The sequence below is a fragment of the Suillus clintonianus genome (assembly GCF_016758775.1).
Source record: "Suillus clintonianus strain FC179 chromosome Unknown DEU56scaffold_108, whole genome shotgun sequence".
Classification (NCBI taxonomy): domain Eukaryota; kingdom Fungi; phylum Basidiomycota; class Agaricomycetes; order Boletales; family Suillaceae; genus Suillus; species Suillus clintonianus.
The window spans coordinates 12833-33917 of record NW_024539332.1 but is presented as its reverse complement, the minus strand read 5'-3'; the positions used below and the strand labels follow the sequence as shown (position 1 = coordinate 33917).

Below are 21085 nucleotides of genomic sequence, written 5' to 3'. Positions count from 1 at the left end.
TCGACCTCAGCCTTGATCGGCACGACTACTCGATGCACGATTTATCGCAATCTGCCACGTAATGAGCAAACATCATTAATGTGAACGCTTGCATGAAACGACACTAGTGCGAAAATTGATACATTGTTATCATGCATAGACAAGGCAAGGGTTAGCCCTATGCTGAGATCCGAGACTTGATAAGCTGTAAGTAAGTTATAATAGTAGTTTCGGGAATTAACTCACAACGTTGACCTTTCACCAACTTCTGAATCTGACTCGGAAATTCGGATTGCAATCCACACCAGTGTGTTCACTGTAGTGCAGAAAAAAATCAAAGGGCTCGTCACAGTCCTATGGTAGTCAAGGCAACAATTCCTATGAAACAAGTATTTCAGCTTGGCCTGGGTAAAATCAAACAGTAGTAGCCAAGTAGCAACAACGTTCATGGACATTGCGAACTGTCGGCGGCTGCCACCTAACGGCGCACGTTCCCGGTACAACCCGGCGGACAGAGCCGAACCATGGCACTACTTGGATAACTTCAACTGCTACTAGCACTCACCCTTCAATTCGTGTTCACCAATCCAAAATTCGCTGCTATGACTCAATGATCAGGTTTTCACTCCCGACGAATCATCCGAACGCTGCCAATGCCATAACTTTTACCGTCTTCCGATTTGGTTAGACCTCAAAGAAGATGGACTAACTAGTAAGTACTATGTACATAACTTATTCATCTCTCCGAGTCACTCATGATCACAGACTCCTATGTATCTATGGTCCGACTCCTACCAACTTGAACCACATAAACGAATCAGACATGATTCACATCGTAATTGTTATACCCGGCGGATCTCGTCCGCACCAGCCGCATGTACGCTCTACGCAAGGCTACAGATTGTTCCATATACAGTGGATCAATCATCAATGGCATATACCCCACCAACATTATCACCCTTAATACACGAATGTACTTGGTCCTTACGTGGCAAAATGTGAGCTGGCTGCATGGGCATGGGACGTCAGTTGATGGTGGGCTGCTTTTACATGTTCATGTGATGTGATAGCAATGCTCATCCCGGCTACGCTCCCATTTTTTGAAGCTGAAACAATGTTCATTGGTCGCCGCCTCTTGACTATGGGATTAATAATGACAAACGTAAAGCAGTCCAACTTAAGTGACTTGCTGAATTGACACCTGAATTGATGTCATTCGCAGCTCGATAAGAACCACCCAGTTTGCGTCACCGTACTCGGCCCAATTGTATGAACCTTGTTTAGCCGGCGGTTGCTTGAGAGTCACTCTAGTAGGACCCTTCAGGGCGTCCCTATAGTTTGGGCTATTCGGGCTATGCTTTCGTGGCAAAAGGTAACCGGACAGAAAGGTGATTGCAGGCTCAGCGCATTGGCGTGCCTCCATGTTTGTTCGAACGCTCCGCTATCTTTCAATCGGTCCGTGACTGGGTGAAACATCATACCACACTCCTTTGCACACACGATACGTGTTCCTGTGGACGATCGTGGGTCTTCCAAATACCATGGAATGGAAGTAGGTGATAATGCTCGTGGCGGAATACTTATTTCCGCGGCTAGTCATCCAGGCGGAGATGTTGCGGATGCATTGATCTCAATTGATCCAAGGGATTCGAATATTCGGACTGAATTCTCATCTCCGACTGGGGTGTGACTCAGTGGGTCAGTGGGCGCTGTAGGCCGGCCTTCGACACCCTTACGGGCCTTGTGATCATGCACAGGCGCACGTAAGTATTCGAACTATTAGAATCATGATCAGACTTGTACATACTTATTATGTACTACATCTTCTTATGAGTTGGTAGCAAGCCTTGAGCTTGCGCCCTTCACGACGGCTTGTTCGTCACGCAGCGCACCCGTGATCTGTCTCCTCGGAAATTCAAATCACACGTTGTATACACTATTATACATCCTTCTGAATCTCTAGGAGGGAGAAAATATCCGACATCTGACCCTGTGTGCCGCCGTTGTCAAACGTCTAACGTCTAAAGTATTAATCCAGTAAAGTTGTCCGAATATGTCATTCTGACTTTGTTATCGATGTTCCTTGCGACGAGATAAGATTTCTGTGATCCGAATACCGGCTCGGCGCGGAATGACGCATCTGGGGCAAATTGACCGCGGGATGGTCCTCGACAATATTTAGTATACTCGACGCTCTTTATTTCGTGTGTTGTTATATTACATGCGGGATACCATCATGGGTTGGCATACGCATCTTGCCACACTTTCGCTTAGCGGGTCAATATATAATAGCCTAGAGCCAACTGGTCCTAGCATCCCCAATCTCTTCGAACCTTGTCTTCGTCGGTACGGCTCGGAATCCATTGTTGTTGCGCCACCACTAGCGCTCTTTGCAAAACTTGATGTGTCTCCACGAAATGTGAGTGTTGATTCCAAAGTCGTACAAGGTTACCCCTTACACTTGTGATGCATCGCAGCGTCGGTGACTATTGGACAGGGTGTGGTGTAGGTTTCATCCTCGAGTGGAACTCAACTAGGCACTAACACAATGTTTGTGGACTTCTTCACACTGCAGCACTTCCATGGAAGATATTTCACAGGAGTGACCTCCGACTGCGGCTCCTCACGGTGTAAGACGAGTGCATCTCATATGCACAAGACAGCGCGAAACTGCGGGTGTCCTTCGGTACGAGTCCTCATATTCCCCTATCAACAGGCATTCACGTTTTCGTAGGTGGTGACAGAAGACCGACGGGTGCAGAACTTGTACCGAACATCTCATTCTGACTGTGTACGACCGTCACGGTAAACATAGTCGAGTGCTGTTTCATGTCGGACATGGGCGCATGATGTACCTAGCTGACGTCCGGATGTCATCCCACATCGGAATACCTATATCCCAAATTCCTCTCTTGTATTTCTATCTCGGTTGTCTTGTTGTAGCCTCACAACTGTTCGCAGTCATTCTTTAATATTTATGCATTAATCTTTCAGGCTTCACAAAGTGGACTATTCTGAACACCTGTAGTCAGGTGAGGATCCCACAGGAGTGATTCACAATGAAGGAAAACAGTACGGAGGTACAGCACCAAATACAGGTGGCCATTCACCAGGACGGCCGTGAATTGAGATTGACCGGCTATGCGGCAGGATCTCAGATAGGTGGCAAAAACATGAGACCATACTGATACACACCGGAGGTCCAGCTGACTGCGCTATGACCGCAGAACTTCCTTTCATTACTACAGATGGGCGTCTGGAAGGCAGAGCGATATCGAGATATCGGGAGAAGAATTCGTCCAGCCAACCGAAAAATTCATCCTTGTCTTCCTGCGACAAATTCGCCCAATCTATGTGATTCACCTGATCTGCTGATCCCGTCTGCGACGGGTAAGAGCTCTTAGTGCGTGTGGGTGGAGGAGGAATATGGCTGTGCAATGGTGGGGAATGAACATCGGGCCGTGAACCGTAAGCCAAAGGAGGAGGGAGTGAAGCAACCGAGTTTCTCGTACTTCCAGAATCATCTGGACGTGTTCGCAGCGGAGGCGGTGGAGGGCCATTACCCGCCGACCCTGCTGAAGCAGCTGGAGGTGCGCGCTTGTAGTTAGGATCCCAGGTCGTTTTTGAGGAGGGAACACTAGAATATTTGTCCCTGGTGTTCACCATCTTTGTGACGCTCGCATCTTTGGCCTTCTCTGCCCTCTGCTTGAGCTCCGCAACTATCACACCAATGAGCACCAACACCAGTCAACCTGATGAAACGTTAGGCCTCTCACAGTTTACCATGATACTGCTGAGAGATTGAGGCTGCGAGTTGGTAAAACGAGATGGTTGCACTGGACCGAAGCGCTAGCAGCCTGTCCTGAGCGTTGCTGATTAGGCTTAAGCTTACATAACCCCTTCTTGGCGGAGGAGTAAGAAAGTGGGAGGCCAGATATTTTAATGTACACTACAGTATGTTATCTATCTGTATAAACATAGGGTTTGCAAGTGGTACGGAAGAGTTGCTGATAGATAGATAAAAAACTCAACGCTGCTATAGTACTAGAAACCAAAAAATGAAGGTCAGGTGACGCAGGGTAGAGGTACAATGCAGCTTAATAGCTGTATGACAAGAAAAAGAGGCGTGCAAGGTTGTGCAGCGCCTCTTCACCGTTTTACCAAAACCAAGGTAGTCACCAACACTATAGCGAGAACCAAAAGTGCAACCAAGGCATATAAACAGCGCTTCGCCCATTTAAGTTCTGAAACCCGCATCTCCGCAAGCAACCTTTGCTTTTCCTCTGCCGACTTTCCAGTCTCCCAATCGGAAGAGGGTCGAAGTGGCAAGAAGAATATAGCGATTCCTATTATCCAAAATATTGGAAAGACTGAGGTGGACGTCAGGTTCATATCACGTGATATATGTTGTGATAACGGACGTACAGAAACCATAGACAAACAAATAGCGAGCGAGTGTTATTGGCTCGTCATCTGTACCCGGACATGGGCAAGCAGTATACACTGGAAGTTTCTCAAACTCCCCCTCGCGCAAGTAGGGCGGGGGAGCATGGCATTCGAGAGGTCTCGTTCGGTGAGGTTTGGCTCCGAAGAACTGTGCAAACATATCATCCTGGAGCTGCATGGATGAATAGTGCGCTTCAGGAGGAGGTGTGAGTTGTTCGGTGCAGGTTGCGTGTGATGAACTGGAAGCGCTAGTACATGCACCATTTGATGGCATCCTGTGCAGGTGCAGTTCAATCGGGAGATTGGAAGGGTGACGGGAGGATGCAGCATTGTCCGAGCTCCACATTTTGGTGGAAGAAATTGATGAAGCACCTGGGTTATGAGCCGAGAGTATTGTGGTGCGGAAATTCTGAGAGAAATTGACAGGCTTATGGGTGGGCGGATGAACGACACCTAAAATTTACCCCATCCCTAGTATTCGCAAATAAATAGATTTCTGTTGGGACGGCATTGGCAAAGAGTCCATGAGCCAAGTTTGTGTTAACAAAAAGGTGGAAGACGAAGGCGGTCATGATGATGTCGGACCCACGCTGCCAAAGCAAGCCGAATGCTAATTCGGGAAGGTGGAGTAGCCATATTTGGTAGTGACTTCTTCAAGCTCACACGACAAAGACAATAACGAGTCCAGGTCAGATACCATTTGCCGGCACACAAAAAAGTAAACTTTCATGCATGTGGGATAGTCGCAACTGGTTTTGAATCATAACTCGGATCCAGCTTTCAACTCCAGCTTACGGGTGTGAAGGCGTTTCATGTCTGAGGAAGGTCTGGCCGCCGATCTGACTCTGAGATATACATTGCGACTTAAGTACTTGATGCCAACGAGAAGAGATATACATGAAATAACGTTTAAAGTGAACTCGGTCTACGGATTGATCCATAAGCTGAACCTAATATCGTGCCGATCTCACTTCTGGACTCCCACAAGGGCAAGATGATGCAAAATGTCCCACTCGCAAAAGCCCATATACTATCGAAATCAAGTCAGCTAGCACTCCATCGAACCGCATGTTGACACTGAACACTTACATCGAGCAGGCTGTCCAGAAGGTATAGAATTTCTTGCTGAAGACATAATGAGAGAAGAACATGGGCAGCGGGACTGATTCTCTATCAGCGATGCAGCAAATTGAATAGTGCTGCCATACTGACCAAGTATGACGACAATGAAAGTTAAAATTGACGAATATATAAGCGCCCTCCTGAACACCGTCTTAAGAGATCTGATGCGTGTTTCCTCATCCTTCTCCAGCCCGACTTCGATGACGTCGGAAACAGGTCGCTTTAACGATGACTCCTTTTCACTGGTTTCCTTTTGCTCTTTCTGTGATTCGGTGTCCGATGCTCTGTTTGGAGTGTCATCGCCCGAAATGCCACTTCTATTCGTATCTTCCAAGGTAGAAATTGCTCGGGTGCCCGAGAAATCATAGTCTGCAGGGTCTGTAGAAATAAATAAGCATTGTACATTGCGAGACAGCAAAAACGAACTCAAGAGCGACACCCCCACCGTTAGGATTCCAGAGAAAAATAATCCTGTAAGACTGCTACATAAGGCTGAGTACGGTTGTGCAAGGTTAGTGATGTTGATTTGGCCTGAAATTGATCAACATGAGGTAGGTTCAATTTCGGGAAATATCATACCGTATATCTTCCAGCATCCGATCATCCAAGCCAACATTCCTAAAATTGCACCGCCTATAGCACCACAGAAAACGCCTGCCTTTGTGAGCTTAGACCACGAAACAGTAAGTCCAATGGGAATAACTGCAGGGCTGAGTATAGAGCCTCTGTAATCCCAAATAGTTTTAGCACATGTTTCATCTGGAAGTAATCAAAACCTTACTGGACATAATATAACTTTTCCGGTGAGTTCGTCAGTTAAGGCCATCAGCATCGAGAGCAATCTCACTCACCCATCCAAGGTCGATGTTACCAGCGTGCAGCTGTTGAGTTTGAGCTTGTGCTGGAAACAGTGGGGTGAATGCTCACAATAGTCGCCCAACAGCCCATCCAGACAGCCCAGAAACATATGAAGTAGTGAGAGACCCTCACTATCTCGTCGCCAGTTGCATTGGGGCGGAAATAGGTCCGATAGATGCTGATGTATGAGGTCATTCCCAGCAACAATGTCAACGTCATGTGTCACCTACTCATACGAACTGATCATGTACGATCAGGTGACTGCCTTTGGAAGAATGACTCAACAACTCACAATAGACTGGATACGCCGATGAGCTCAGCACTCGCAGCTGAAGTTACGGCCATACTGATATCCTGTCAGAATATTGCATCCCTCCATCATGGTCTATACGTACAATACTACGAGAAGCACCGTGATTGCGCCCCCTTTGCCCATGAGGACAGCAGCTGCAGCAGGAGCCGCAAGACCTGCGCTAATCTGACTTGGAGAAAGCGGTGAAGGATAGGTGGGAAAGTTTGGCTACAAATATTGGTGAGCTGTTATCCGTGGGGTATACTGGAACTGGACTTGCATTGGTAAGAAGAGCGCGAGCACTCAGACCGAGACAAGATGCAAATGCCCATGGAACAGCGAACCAAGAAATACCACCAAGCATCTGTCAATCTGTCAGGGTGTTTCAAAGCCCGCAAATGCGAAACTAACGTATGCCTTGGTGGTCGATTCTGGATGGCTTGCTATTGCCTACTTCACTCAGCCAGGTGCAGTATAGCAAAGTGGGAGGCTCACCCTTTGCCAGTAACCTACGCGGAATGTTTCGTTAGAAAAATGCGGACTAGACACACATACATTAGAGCTGACCTTGATCACAGACGACTCCAGTAAAGCCAGAAAGGATTGTGACGGCGCCAAACACGAGGCCTTGATTAGAACTCATGGTCAGGTAGCTGCCCCCTTGATTACCTACCACTGGTGCGTTGATGCTAGCCTGTTCTAAGAGATCATAGAGTCTGGAGACACTACCAATAGCAGGTGATGTTCCGCTATTAAGGTAATCCATGATCAACTGGCCTCTCGCAGGAGAGATCACTTACTATGCTCGGAATGTAAATATGTAGATGATAATAAACAGGATGATGGTATGACTCCAGTCGCAGATGAATGTCGCGCGCAGGCCACCAAAGATGACATAAACAGCAATGCCAATAGGAAGAAGAAAGCACGCCGCAATAATGTTCATGCCAGTCAAAGCGTTGACAGTCGCAGAGCCTCCAACTATCTTGGTTATTAGTGATAGCCCAGCAAATAATATATGCACATACGCAGCAGAGACCCACAGACTAGTAGGATACACAGAAATCCATAAAACGTAAAGAGAATGTGAGCACTTGTCCCAAATCGGGTCTTGACAATCTAAATGTCATTCAAGTTGAGCATGCCAGAAAACCTTCCAAGTCTGTAATCCATACCTCAAGGAATGTATGGGCTCCGTTGGCGTTCTGCTTTACCTTGGAGGCAACCATGCCAAACATAGCAACCTGAATTGTACCACCGGCACCATACCACCTACACAAAGTCAAAATGGTGAGTTAAAAAGGTAGCCGCAAAACGAAAAGCTACCTACCAAGGACCGCTTACGCCTTTCAACTGGAATTAACACGCATCTCGTAAATGAAATGAAAAAGTGTTTACCGAATGTATACGCAGCACTGCTCGATTGCAAAAGCGTGGCACTCCACGTCCACGCGCTTACGCTACATGCAAGTCAACACTTCGGAAACCCCGCCGGTACTAGTACGCACATGCCACAGCATACTAGACCAGGCTTTCATTGATCATGAGCTGGCGGAATAGGTTAATTAAAATGCAAACCGTACCTTAACACTCCGGGAAGCGCTCTAGTGATACATTAGAAATCTAAACAAATGTAGCGTTGAAACATGTAGTACCGTGAATTCTTCCGAAGAGGCAGGAGAGAATTTGAAGAATTTGCGTTGAAGTGTGGTCAAGATAAGCATGACGGCTGCGAAGAAGAACCCCACACCTGAAAATAGTCAGCCAAAGGTCTCGAACCGTGATATAGACTTCATACCGACAACAACACCATAACCAACGCTCTGGGCTTAACGAAAGAGTTTGTTTATGTGTGATAGAAGCATTCAAAGAACAGACGTACCGAGGATTGGCTTGAACTCAGAATATGATGGCTCGCTAGACATTAATCGCAAAAGATAATGGGGAGAGGAGCTCGACTGGTCGACAAAGCATTGATATAGTGTCAGCTGTTATCTTATGAGATATTCTTAGAAGCGTTGGATCTGAACAATGTCAGTTGGCCAGTCGAGATAAGAGTCCAGCACTTGGCAAATCTATGATAACATTAAGCGTGAGTGAGCAGGGGTTCTAAGTTAGCGAGCTGAGAAGTTCTTAATACGTACCAAGCTTCCCGACAAACAAACGTATGCCTCCTAATAATCAAATCATGGTGATTGACTTTCCGAGAAGGCGCAAGTTAAGTATATGACGATAGGCATACTTATTACTGTTCCATCTGGATGTACTGCCATGAACATGGCGTCAAGGTTGGCGATCCAGTAATAAGTTTCAGAGCTGATTTTGGAGCCAGATAGTTTTGGAACTGTTCTAGTAGTAGATATATTGATGCGCATGTCTTTCAGTAGTAAATGCCATGGTTTCATTGTATTTTGTCAGCTTGCTTTGCAAGCCGAGCTCTAAGTCAGTGAAGTAAAGCGGTGTCAGCGGCTCTCCGCTCCCGGCGTAATCATAACACACCTATTCCGAGCCGCAACGACACGTATCGTTCTTTCTTTCTCCTCCTCTGTCATTTTCTCCCAGTTTGCAATCCTCGATAAAGTCTTGAAGTTACAATGAGGCCATTATTCGTGCGAGCGTCAAAATGGGTGGCTCACCCCATCACTATTCACTACTATCGGTCCCAAAGCGTCGAGTTTGACAGTCTCAGAGGACCCCAGGGTGACTTGTTTCGCGTCATTGTCAGCTGAAGGCGGTGCTATGAGAAGTGAGGTGGTAGCAATTGGCGGCTGGTCTTCATTTATACTGGTCGTCAATTCAGATGGGGCCATCTCGAAAAGCAATAACTTTTTCTGCTTCAGCTCGAGGTCGCGAGAAAAGTGTCAAATAAGTACCTTTGTGAGGACCTAATGTTGCCTATTACTAATAGAAAGCTGAACATGGTATAAAAGTACTTTCCGAGTGCCATTGGCAATTGCTAGAACGTTCCGCCGCCTCGACTGACGCCTCGAAGAGGAATTTCTAAGGCAAATTCCTCTTCTTCCTCGTCCCCGACCACATGTCTCAACAGGGAGATATTCTAGACAGTCGAAGATAACTTTGAGGGTCTCGCTCGGAGCAAATTGCATCCATAACGTACGTGCGTACGTGACGAAGCTCTTGTTCCAATTGAATGCATGTGTAACGATCATGTGATGACGAAACACGTACTCAACATGCCTCGCAATCGACTTATTTCAGTTCCTATCCATCGATTTCTATCGACGCGCGCAGTTCACAAGGCTTGATCCCATCTCACTCTCCAGCATGCCTAAGGACAGCGTCAGTACAAATTCTTCAGCTAAAACCGATAGACAAGGACTTGAACAGGCAGAACATCGGCCACACAGAGCGCAATTCCATCAATCGCCTCCGAACCAATTGAAAATACCGCACAGTTGTCCTGGTATCAGGCAAGGACTCTAAGGATAGAACTGAGGAAGACTCTAAGGAAGACGAGGATTCAGAATACATTGCCAACTCCATCAAATTTTCCGTTTCTCAGATCGAGAAGGAAATGAGCTTGGAGGCAAACACCCTCCAGAAATGCACAACTATTTTACGCAACAGTACGGAACTTGACGATGATGACGTGCGTATGACTCGCTGACATTATATTTTATGGCTGATACCATGTGATCAATATCTACGCTCTGCTACTATCATTGCCCGTATCTACTCACCCACTGCGCCTATGTACATTGTCGTACTCATTCGCTACTGTTGTCGCCCTCGTTGGTCAGAAGTTGACTGGTGCTACTCGCTCGGGTACAAGATCCAGCACCGTCCGCCCGCAACGGCAAGCAATGCATCTGTCATTTCAAGGCAACTCGGTGAGGGTAGTCCTCCAGATGTGCACACGCGCAATGTGTGGCAGACCTTATGTTGGAGCTACTATGATGACTCCAGTGAAAACTATAGCAAAAATTAGCACCGCGTCGAGTTGGGCAAAGTAGAGTTGTACGAGGACGGAGTTGCGGTTTCAATCTTTCCAAGATTGTGAGGTATCCGATGAACGTGAACAAATCGCGTCATGATTGACATTTGGGATTCGTGATAAATCGTTTACTGCCCCGGCGTTCATCATCACGCCAGGGAAGTAGACATTACCTATCATTCGGGCTATTGGCTAGGAGTTAAGAGGAAGGTACGCCAATTGTATCCGAGGGTGATCTGACCTACCGGAGCCCCGATCGAGGTATGCCATCGGCGGGCCGCCACGCAATGGCTGATCACGACCCGGTCCGAAGAGAACACTCCAGCACTACTTAGTCCTTTCCAGCTGCTCTACTGGCAACTTGAAAGGACACCACTGAGCGCCTTCGCAGATGGCGAACACCAGGGTCATAATAGTGGGTGCTGGCATTGCCGGTCCTGTGCTTGCAGTTTTCCTGAAGACAAGAGGCTATGACCCCATCATATACGAAAGACTTCCCGGTCCAGGAGAAGGTGGACTCGGTTTCACGTAAACACTCCTCTCCCTCGTCAACCCGTACCGTACTAAACGCCAGACATTACACAGGCTACAGCCCAACGGTGTCCGTGTCCTATCGCTCATCCCAGAGATCCTAACACAGATACCCGGCCATTCTCCAGATAGGATGATTCACTGTTCATGCTTGGATGGAGAGGAGGACATCCTCGTTGATAGCGATATCTCGCCAGCTACGATGCGAGAACGATTTGGCTTTCCCGTTATTGGAGTCCGGCGCCCAGAGTTTCAGCGACTTTTGATTGACACGGCCGAGAAGCACGGCGTCGAGATTAAGTGGGCACACCAGGCCATTGAATTCAAGCAAAGCGAGGATGCAGTAGAAGTCACGTTCGCGAATGGTGCCAAGGACACGGCGAGCTTTGTCGTAGGTTGCGATGGGTTGCATAGCAATACCCGGATTGCGCTCTTTGGGAAAGAGAAGGCAGATTTTACGGGGATGGTGCGGGTGAGCCCCTTTTGGTGACGGTCTTGGTGTAGAGGCCGATATTCGAGTGATTCGCAGGTCGGTGGGGTGTCTCCTACACCGCCTGCACTCCAGGGGAGACTTGCGCTGGTAAATAATTATGGGGATGGTCGTCATATGATTGCGTACCCTGTTGCGGAAGACAAATATTCATGGGCGTAAGTATATCTCAATTACCTGTGTTCGAGGTTTGATCATCTTGGGGTTCAGCATCACTACTCGGGGAGCTGAGGCTAAGGAGGATTGGAGAACGCAGAACGTAGAGCAACAGAACGAAATCCGAGAAGGGCCTCTCTCTGCTTGGGGGTTCGGAGCCGGAGATCTGGTAAAGACCGGCCAGAAGATCGTGAAGGTCAGTTCCCTCGTATAGCCTCGAACACACGAAATGAACGCCTCCCAGTATGGTCTCTATGATCGGCCTGAGCTTAAATCATGGTTCAAGGGAAGAATTGCTCTTTTGGGTGATGCGGCTCACCCCACAAGTCCGGTGCATATTAATGTAACCATCATCTTTCACGGCGCTGATCGATGTCGTCGTACTTAGCATCTGGCCCAAGGTGCCAACCAAGCCTTCGAAGACGTCTACCATTTTATGCGGCTCCTGAGGAAGCATAACCCATCTGCCGGCCAGCTGTCGACAGAACTATTGTCGCGAGTGTTCGTTGATTACCAGGATCTTCGGCTATTGCGTACATCAGAGCTCGTAAGGGGGGCTAGACGGCAAGGGGAAATTCGGGTCGTCGAAGGCGTCGATGCATGTAGGGCAAGAGATGAAGCGATCCGCGCAGGATTGAATGATGATGCAGCAAGGAGGGCACATGACGAGTTGTTATCTGGACCATTTACGGAGAGCGAGATATAGTTATTATTCTGCGCGAAAAGAATGATGCTCAAGAAGCAGTGATCATCGTGTCAGTCCGATGCCAGACTGAGTTGGTGGTTGCGAAATTGCGAATGATGTTTCTAGATCTTGTTGCAGCCTGGAACATGATGGTCAAATAAATCAATATCAATCAAAACTGGTGGTTCCAATTGAACCCACCTCGGGTTATAAGTAGTACAAGTTTGTGGCGGGCCTCCGTCAACAGCCTCCCATTTCACAAACTTATTCTTGGTAAATTCTTCTCTCGTCTCGCCACCAGTGATTAGTTTTACCGCAGGCTCCTTGATTCACCATGCAGCATCCCAGAAACGACCTCTCTTGCACCCCGCTTAGCGTGCTCGCGTCTACAGTCGTTGACCGTATTCCTATCCTTCTCGAGCAACTACAAAATCTGGACGCGGAGGAAGCGTTCCTAGACACTAAGATCCTGTTGCTACAAGAGTTACACCGGAGATCCGCGAGCAACTCTATGGACGCAATGAAAACGCAGCCTGGCACGAGTGTGGCCGAAAGTACGCCGAAAAGGAGATACCAAATGACAGACGGTATGGGTCGTCTAAAACGTATATTTGTTCAGGCTTAACGATGGGATAGGGACCTCGAGAAGGGAGATTTCAGGGACGGATTCTTCTTCTTCACCCATCGCGTCTTTTCACAGCAGGCGGAGGGGGATAATACGGACACTCGAAGATAGCTCTGACACGGTCTCGAAAAGAGGAAGATATGACTAGCATGTATAACGGACAATTGTCGCTCTTAGTATACTAGGTGGTCAGTAGTTCAAACTTCAAACTTCAAGTTGCTGGCCGAAGTCACGAATCACGATCACGTGAAGACAAAATCACTAGCGCGTCACAGTCTTGGCGCGCCCCTTCGTCGGTTCTTCTCCATCGATCCGAATTATATACTCAAGTTCTGCGAGGCTTTTTCGTATTTCACTCTCCAGTTATGCCTAAAAACAGTGCCGACAGTACTAATCCTTCAGCCGCTAAAACTGAACTTCAAGGACTTGAGCTGGCAGAACACCACTTTGGCCCCTTGCTTCACCCAACTCGGGCCACACAGCGCGCATGGACCAATTATGCCATCAACCGCCTTCAAACCAATCAAGAATACGGCTCAGTTTTAGACGAAGACTCTGGGGAAGACTCTGATGAAGATGAGTACGGATACGGCGTCGAACTCGATGAAATTTGGCTTTCGAGCTCCATCAAAGCTTGCGTTTCTCAGATCGAGGAAGAGATGGACTTGGAGGCGGGCACCCTCCAGAAATGCATCACCATTGTGTATAACAACACAGAACTTGACGATGTAGATGTGCGTACAGCTTGCTGACTCTGTATCTCATGGCTGATATTATCGTATCGATGGGTAATCGATAGCCACGATCTACTGAGAGCATCGTCCGGATCTACTCACCCAGTACGCCAATGTACATCGACGTGCATTTCAAATACCACTGCCGCGCGCGTATGTCGGAGATCGAGTGGTTCTACTCACTCGGGTACAAGATCCAGCGCCGCCCACCTGCAACGGCGGGGGATGTATGTACCATCGACAAAGGGCTAGGCCAGGGAGGTCCCCAGGATGTCCACACGCACAATGGGTGGCAGTCTATATGCTGGGGTTACTATGATGACTCGAATGGCAACTATGGCAGAAAATGGCGCCGCGTTGAGATAGCAAAAATGGAGTTGTACGAGGAGGGAGTTATGGATGTGCACGAAACTTTGTTCGGAGACTTGGAAAAACCTGCGCCAACCGACCCTGAGGCTATGCTCGCATACAGACGATCACTCGTAAGGAGCATACGGCTGCTCCTCGCCGCTGTGGGTCTTTCCTATGGGGTTGCATGCACTGATGACGAAAGTGATGTGGAGCCGAATCAGTTGATGCTTGAAGGGTTGAGCGACAGATGGGTCGGGCGGGGAATACGCAATGCGTGTGGCCTGCGACTCGCAGGAGATGCAGAAAAAGAGCGGAAAGGTGCCCAGCAACGACGAGAAGAGGCGAAACGTTACGACAACCCATACGACTCTGAAGATGATGAACATTACGACTCTGAGGATGATGAATGTAGTGATCAAGAGGAAGGCGAGGATGAGGAGATGGATGATGAATTTGAGTCGTAGAAAATACATTTTATGGTTGTAATAGTACTACGGTATAAAGTTGAATGAATATATGACGAAATCTGGTTTTGTGATGGTACTACATATGATTCATGTGCATCGGGCGAAGCGCGTGGACCGTCCGACTCAGCAATGAGTTTCATAGAATTTACAGACGGGGCTGCTACCGCAGGCTATGAGTTGTACCAGCTGTGCATTATTTTATCCCCCGGCCCCTAATTAACTGGACTCGGTGGTGTCACGATCACGTGAAGACTCATTTTGCGCCATGCCCTTCGTCGGCTCTTTTCTATCGATCCGAATCACTCAACTAGCCAGGCCTAGCCAGGCTCTGCGAGGCTTGATCGTATCTCCCTCTTATCAAGATATGACTCTCGGCGTCACTCTCGTACGTACTCATACTTTTCTACACAATCACTCCTCGTAACATGCTCCACAACACGTTCACCTTTGATTCTCCGTTTCAATATGTCTACCTTAGTCCTTGAATCGATGACCGAGTTCCTACCTCCTTCCAAGCCCCAGCCCCTCTTTATTTGATACCTCCCCAGTATGACTCAAAACTGTGCCAATAGCACTGATCCTTCAGCAGCAGCTAAAACAGATCTACAAGGACTTGAACTGGCGGAACATCACTTTGGTCCCTTACTTCACCCTACCCCCGCAACACAGAGCGCCTCCAAACCAATCAAAAATACCGCACAATTGTTCCGGTGCCAGGCAAGGACTGTGAGGATGGCCCTAAAGAAGACCCTTCAGTGCATAAGGGCGACAAGTGCTCTGGTGAAGCTTGGCTTTTCGACAAAGCCAAAGCCTGTGTTTCTCAGATTGAGAAGGAGATGGGTTTGGAGCACGGCTCCCTCCAAAAATTTATTACTGTTGTATACAATGAAACGGTACTCGAATCAGACATCGACCCCGATACTGTGCGTACAGCTTGCTGACAATGTATTTCATGGCTGACATCAACGATGATCCATAGCTGCGTTCCACTGATCACACAGTCAGGATCTACTCACCTACCGCGCCAATGTACATTGATGTGCATTTCCAATACTACCTCCGCTCGCGTATGACACTAGTCCAGTGGTTCTACTCACTCGGATACAAGATCCATCATCGCCCATCTACAACGGCAGGCGATGCACTTGTCATCAAAAAAGAACTCAGAAAGGCCCTTCCGCCAGATGTGCACACGCGCAAGGGTTGGCAGAATTTATGCTGGGGTAACTATGATGACTCCGTCACAAACTATGGCAAAAAGTGGCGTGCCGTTGAGCGTGGAAAAGTGGAGTTGTACGAGGAAGGAGTTCTGGACATTCACGAGGCGTTGTTCGGAGAATTGGAAAAACCTGCTGAAACCGACCCCGAGGCCATGCTCATGTACCGGCGATCACTCGTAAGGAGCATACGCCTGCTCCTCGCTGCTGTCGGTATTTCATATGGCGTTGCGTGTACTGGTGATGAAAGTGACGAACAGCCGTGTCGCCTGACACTTGAGGGGCTGCACGACAGATGGGTCGGGCGGGGGATACGCAATGCATGCGGCCTCCGACTCGCCAGAGATGCAGAAGACGCGCGGGACGGTGCCTTTGAACGACGAGATCATGCAAAGGGTGATGACGATGACTTCGAGGACGACGATGGCTTCGAGGACGACGATGACAGAGATGATAACTCTGACTATGACTTCTGAGGATCATGAACCCAATGACGAGTGAGCGTGAGGAGATCGAGGATGGTGATTTTTGAGTTGTATGAAACCCTACTGGTGGTAGTGGAAAGCAATGACGTTCCAAAGAATCACAGTTGTGATAAATCTAAAGTACTTTTCTTGTTCATCAGACATCTGGCGGTAGTAATTTGGCAGTAATGACCTTAGGATGAGCCAGACAGATCTGAGACAGATGGACCCAGCAGCGATCCCATACGATGTTAGATGGCAGATAGCCAGCTTGTATATGATGTACAATGACACGCAGCTATATGCAGCAACCTTTGAACTTGATGTCGTTGCCCGTCCTAATGAGATAGAAAAATCAGAGGACACTCACACCGGGTATGGGTGAATGATAAAGACAGAAGAAGTTACTGTATATTGAATGTGTCACGAGACAGATGATTCTTAGGCGCTTCAGCTACACAGCCTAGTCTGTATATAAGCTGTGAACACGAGGATACAGCATGTCAGACGTACCAGGAAGCAGTGAACTCAACACTGACCTTGACCGAAACGCCCGTCGTGCCCTGGTGTCTGCCCGTCGTTGTCGTCCTCGGTAAGTGATGAATTTGATATGTTAGATGAAAGCTGAGACGGTGCTGCACTCGGTAGTAGGGATTTTGGAGCATGCCTTCACCCACTACTAAAACGAAAAATATATCAGCAATAACGCCTCGCCAGAAATTTGAAGGACACACTCATCACGTCTGGGACGTCGTACACCCGCCTGACGGACAGCGCATCATTACTTGTTCAGATGATGGCGCGCTGCGGGTATGGAACCTGGAGAGCGGGAAACAGATAGGGGAAGACTGGCGGGATGGAGACAGTGGAGTGATCAGTATAACAGTGTCCCCAGATGGGAAGAAAGTGATTAGCGGGAGTAAGGACGGCGGAGTGAGGTCGTGGGACATCGACACATGCAAGGTCATCGCGAAATGGACAGGGCATATGGCTGGTGTGTGGTCTGTCTGTTGGAATCGAGATGACGGTCAGCGAGTAGTGAGCGGATCTTCGGATGTACGCTGTGTACAACTTCTCGATAGGCTACGAACTTGATTTGATATCTGTTCAAGTCCATTGGTTGAAATTGACGTATTGCCTCATGTCAGTGAAATGCCGGGCTAGAGGCGGTACTCGTCATGCATGTGGGAATGCAACGAAGGCCAGGGGAGATTATGGTCTATCAAGGCTGCAAGGCTGCAGACACGGGCCGGTTGAAGTCATGGACCGAGACTTCATTTTTTATTTTTATTTTTATTTTTTTTGAGTCAGTGTTTATTGTCCGCTGGGGCACTGCCCTATGTTAGACAGAACTTTCTTGTATGTATTTGTATCGTAATTATGTGCATGCATGGTCATTGTTTGCTTGTTCATTGGTCCTGGCGTGAAGCGGGGACGGTTAAGGCCATCTTAAGGCGATATGATGAGGTTTGCGCTGTTCATCCTGTCTCTTCGTCCGAGACTTCATGTGATATAAGCAGATGAAGCTTGGGCGCTTCAGCTGCACAGCCTAGTATGCTGTATATAAGCTGTGAACACGAGAATACAGCATGTCGAACGTACCAGGAAGCAGTGAATTCCACTTTGACTTGACCTGAACGCCCATTGTCCCCTACTATCTTCCCGTCGTCGTTGTCCTCGGTAAGTGATGGATTTGGAATGTGTTGGATAAAAGCTGAGATGGTGCTGCACTCGGTAGTAGGAATTTTGGAGTATGGCTTCGCCCAGCGCTGAAAGGAAAGACATGTCAGAAATACTGCCTCGCCAGAAATTTGAGGGACACACGGATTGGGTCCGGGGCGTCGTACACTTGCCTGACGGACAGCGAATCATTACTTGTTCAGATGATGGCTCGCTGCGGGTATGGAACCTGGAGAGCGGAAAACAGATAGGGGAAGACTGGCGGGACGGAGACAGTGGAGTGGTCAGTATAACGTTGTCCCCAGATGGGAAGAAAGTGATTAGCGGGAGTAAGAACGGTGAAGTGAGGTTGTGGGACATCAAGACAGGCAAGGTCATCGCGAAATGGACGGGACACACGCAGGCAGTGTTTTCCATCTGTTGGAGTCGAGACGGTCAGCGAGTAGTGAGCGGATCTGTTGATGGGACTGCGAGGCAGTGGGATGTGAAGAGCGGAGAAACGATCCTGGCACCCGGGCCAATCAAGACAGGACATGTATATGTATACGCAGCCATCTATTCGCCAGACACCACCATGATTGCGACTGGTGGACGTGATAGGCCTTGGACTGAAGATGCAGATGACAACGTTAACGATTCTTCGATTAAAATCTGGGATGCGAAGACAGGCGAGCTTGTCGCAACTCTCAAAGGACACAGAAATTGGGTGGAGGGCCTGGCTTGGACCACGGACGGAAAAACGCTCATCTCCGGGTCATACGATTACTCGATTCGGATATGGAATACATCATCATGGAAGCAGATCGCAGTTCTGGAAGGGCACACTAACATTGTCTATGGCATTGCAATATCCCCGAATGGCCGCATCCTCGCAAGCGCATCATACGACGAGACAGCGCGATTGTGGAACCTCGACAACAGCCAGCCTATCAGTTCTCCACTCCAACACGCAAATCCAGTTCGCTTTGTCTCATTTTCCGCGGATGGAAAGCTACTAGCCACTGGCTCCTGGGATAACAACGCGTACACATGGGATATTGCTACCATCATGAGAGAAGCTGGCCTCGACGAACTTCTGTTGGATCCAAAGGTGAGTTGACAGGCATTCATTACATTCTCACAACTGAACGCGCTCTGCCAGGCCAACAAGTTGGTACTCCGTGTACGTTACACCTTCATAGACAGATTTCATTGCATTCAAACATATATACTCTAGGAAAATGCTACACGACATCCAGCCCAACGACGTCAGCCTGCCCATCGGGTACCCCAAGGTTTTTTCGATGTCCCACCAGATGATTCTCGTGTACGTTCTTAGTATCACTTCGATGTTTTTCCTGACTTGGTATGTTCAGTTCTCTCCACGAAACCACATACACTCCTCAGCATCCCAAGGAAGCACACTTCTTGGCCGCTTATTCAACCGCAGCCCCTCCGATACACCGTCCTCTCCTCTCGACTGGTCCCAACAACTTTTTACACGGCACGGACAAAATAGTGAAAACATCGAATTCCACGGGCGCGGCCCAGCAGTTGTTGAGGTCCCGTACGCACAGGGACAACGTGTATGTTTTTTCTCCTTCTCAGACATTTGACTCGACTTGACATTATGTAGAGGAATGCATCAGCAGGAGAGAAACGAAAAAAGAAATCATTGCGCACTATTCTAGGCAGCTCACGGACTCCCAAGCCCAACACCACACCATCCAGTGGTGCGACTCAGACTCAGCCATCTTCGCAACCACAGCCACCTGTTTCCAATTCGTCTACCACACCTGCTATTGGTGATACCGCCGCAGCTACAAATTCCACTTCCTCACGCCCTGACGCGACAATAAGACAGGCTGGGTGCTGGACTCGCTTCTGGCTCTTCGTTGTTTGTCTGTCTCCTGAATACACAGATGGTCATTAGTCTGTCATTTTCTCGCCCCTTACGAGTCTCATGCCTTTACGTGCTCCACGTACTCATGCTACTCACTTTGCTTGTTTTTAACCTTCCTGTTGTGATACCGCGTGTCTCATCATCTCTGCCTGCAGCGGCTCGCGTATACACACAAGATTTGAAATAATGGCGTGTGTATTCTCCTGGTAGTCGAATGTTTGACTTCTTGTAAGGTGTTGGCCTAGCAAATCTTGAAACCTACCATAACCACACGCACGGTCCGGCTGTGTTCTCATTTCCTCCAACTCACCGCAGGAATATTTTCGAACGCGTCTGCTCCTCCACACGGCTGGTGGCTTCTCAATCGGTAACTGAGGCGATTCTCGCATATTTTGACAGCTTCCCCTTCTCTGTTGACTGACAGGTCAGGACTGGTCCTACAGAATATTGCAATCATGACGATTTACTCCTGCTTTGTGAGTTTTGTTATTCGATGACGCATGTCAGCGCACCCCAGAAATTCGTCAAGTAAATGATTACTGGAAAGCGCGGGATCCGAGAACATTCGTGTGTAGCGGTATTCTCAGGTAAGGCTTCCAGATGGTGAACGTGAAACTAGGGCCCTCCCTTTGCAATGCTTCCTCAACGAAGAAGACTACAAATCCGAGATCAAAGACCCTGTCAGATACGGAATCAACCCCTTCGAGAGCAACGAAGTTCCCCGGAACGCAGAATTAGCACCAATCTATATGCTCATTTCCCGCGTCCCACGAGTCAACCCAACCCCATTGCCCGAGCTCCTTAGCTATCCAGAGGCATGGACACATGGTATGATCTCCGGCATAAAATGGAATACCTCTGAACAGGAACTCAAGGATACGGTACGTGTTTATTTCGTCATCTGTGGGGTGGTTAGGTATCACCATGATTCATACCCACTCCTCATGCGTGGAACAGAACCTACCAATTCAGAATAGTAAGTTCTGGTAACCCAACCCGATCGCCAGGCAGCATACGACTCGAGTGGAAGAGAAGAACGAAGCGTGTGGCAGCGAATGTTCCTTGGCCTTTTGCGTAAACTGTTGCTGTAAGCAGAAGTCGACTCAGAGGGGTCCGAATGCTAATAGTTCCAATATAAAAGTCTGACCAGT

General features: G+C 48.3%; 8 protein-coding genes across 8 annotated transcripts; 4 read left to right on the top strand and 4 right to left on the bottom strand.

Annotated features, from left to right (window-relative positions):
- Positions 1–2147: 2147 nt before the first annotated feature.
- Positions 2148–2943, top strand: DEU56DRAFT_829736 (uncharacterized protein). Its single transcript, XM_041354494.1, has 4 exons — positions 2148–2398; positions 2457–2484; positions 2555–2665; positions 2714–2943. The coding sequence occupies exons 1-4, from the start codon at positions 2382–2384 to the stop codon at positions 2786–2788; spliced, it is 231 nt and encodes a 76-aa protein (XP_041203588.1). The 5' UTR covers positions 2148–2381; the 3' UTR covers positions 2789–2943.
- DEU56DRAFT_829732 (uncharacterized protein) lies at positions 2944–3880 on the bottom strand. The gene is made up of 3 exons (XM_041354493.1): positions 3756–3880; positions 3175–3698; positions 2944–3118 (listed from the first exon to the last, which is right to left on the bottom strand). Exons 1-3 carry the CDS (start codon positions 3763–3765, stop codon positions 3086–3088), a joined length of 567 nt encoding a protein of 188 aa, XP_041203587.1. The 5' UTR covers positions 3766–3880; the 3' UTR covers positions 2944–3085.
- Positions 3881–4128: 248 nt separating this feature from the next.
- On the bottom strand, positions 4129–4585 carry DEU56DRAFT_745459 (uncharacterized protein; the record flags this gene model as incomplete). The annotated part of the gene is made up of 2 exons (XM_041349151.1): positions 4129–4349; positions 4405–4585. The coding sequence occupies 2 exons, from the start codon at positions 4583–4585 to the stop codon at positions 4129–4131; spliced, it is 402 nt and encodes a 133-aa protein (XP_041203586.1).
- A 749-nt stretch (positions 4586–5334) lies between these two features.
- DEU56DRAFT_745442 (Na+/solute symporter) lies at positions 5335–8622 on the bottom strand (the record flags this gene model as incomplete). Its single annotated transcript, XM_041349149.1, has 23 exons — positions 5335–5455; positions 5515–5587; positions 5638–5925; positions 5974–6078; positions 6127–6272; positions 6329–6342; positions 6399–6428; positions 6475–6583; positions 6698–6751; positions 6801–6925; positions 6969–7061; positions 7109–7147; positions 7193–7206; positions 7265–7446; positions 7498–7678; positions 7726–7816; positions 7873–7969; positions 8028–8043; positions 8096–8157; positions 8206–8228; positions 8353–8447; positions 8496–8525; positions 8580–8622. 23 exons carry the CDS (start codon positions 8620–8622, stop codon positions 5335–5337), a joined length of 2031 nt encoding a protein of 676 aa, XP_041203585.1.
- A 573-nt stretch (positions 8623–9195) lies between these two features.
- DEU56DRAFT_721153 (uncharacterized protein) lies at positions 9196–9456 on the bottom strand (the record flags this gene model as incomplete). Its single annotated transcript, XM_041347690.1, has 2 exons — positions 9196–9279; positions 9334–9456. Coding segments are annotated over 2 exons (207 nt in total), but the record flags the coding sequence as incomplete, so codon positions are not given.
- A 1436-nt stretch (positions 9457–10892) lies between these two features.
- DEU56DRAFT_50166 (uncharacterized protein) lies at positions 10893–12549 on the top strand. Its single transcript, XM_041346525.1, has 6 exons — positions 10893–11180; positions 11238–11655; positions 11713–11831; positions 11884–12025; positions 12074–12160; positions 12218–12549. The coding sequence occupies exons 1-6, from the start codon at positions 11044–11046 to the stop codon at positions 12533–12535; spliced, it is 1221 nt and encodes a 406-aa protein (XP_041203583.1). The 5' UTR covers positions 10893–11043; the 3' UTR covers positions 12536–12549.
- Positions 12550–13433: 884 nt separating this feature from the next.
- DEU56DRAFT_893685 (uncharacterized protein) lies at positions 13434–14765 on the top strand. Its single transcript, XM_041356354.1, has 2 exons — positions 13434–13873; positions 13939–14765. Exons 1-2 carry the CDS (start codon positions 13505–13507, stop codon positions 14686–14688), a joined length of 1119 nt encoding a protein of 372 aa, XP_041203582.1. The 5' UTR covers positions 13434–13504; the 3' UTR covers positions 14689–14765.
- A 591-nt stretch (positions 14766–15356) lies between these two features.
- DEU56DRAFT_49909 (uncharacterized protein) lies at positions 15357–16585 on the top strand. The gene is made up of 2 exons (XM_041346513.1): positions 15357–15614; positions 15671–16585. The coding sequence occupies exons 1-2, from the start codon at positions 15528–15530 to the stop codon at positions 16382–16384; spliced, it is 801 nt and encodes a 266-aa protein (XP_041203581.1). The 5' UTR covers positions 15357–15527; the 3' UTR covers positions 16385–16585.
- Positions 16586–21085: the final 4500 nt, after the last annotated feature.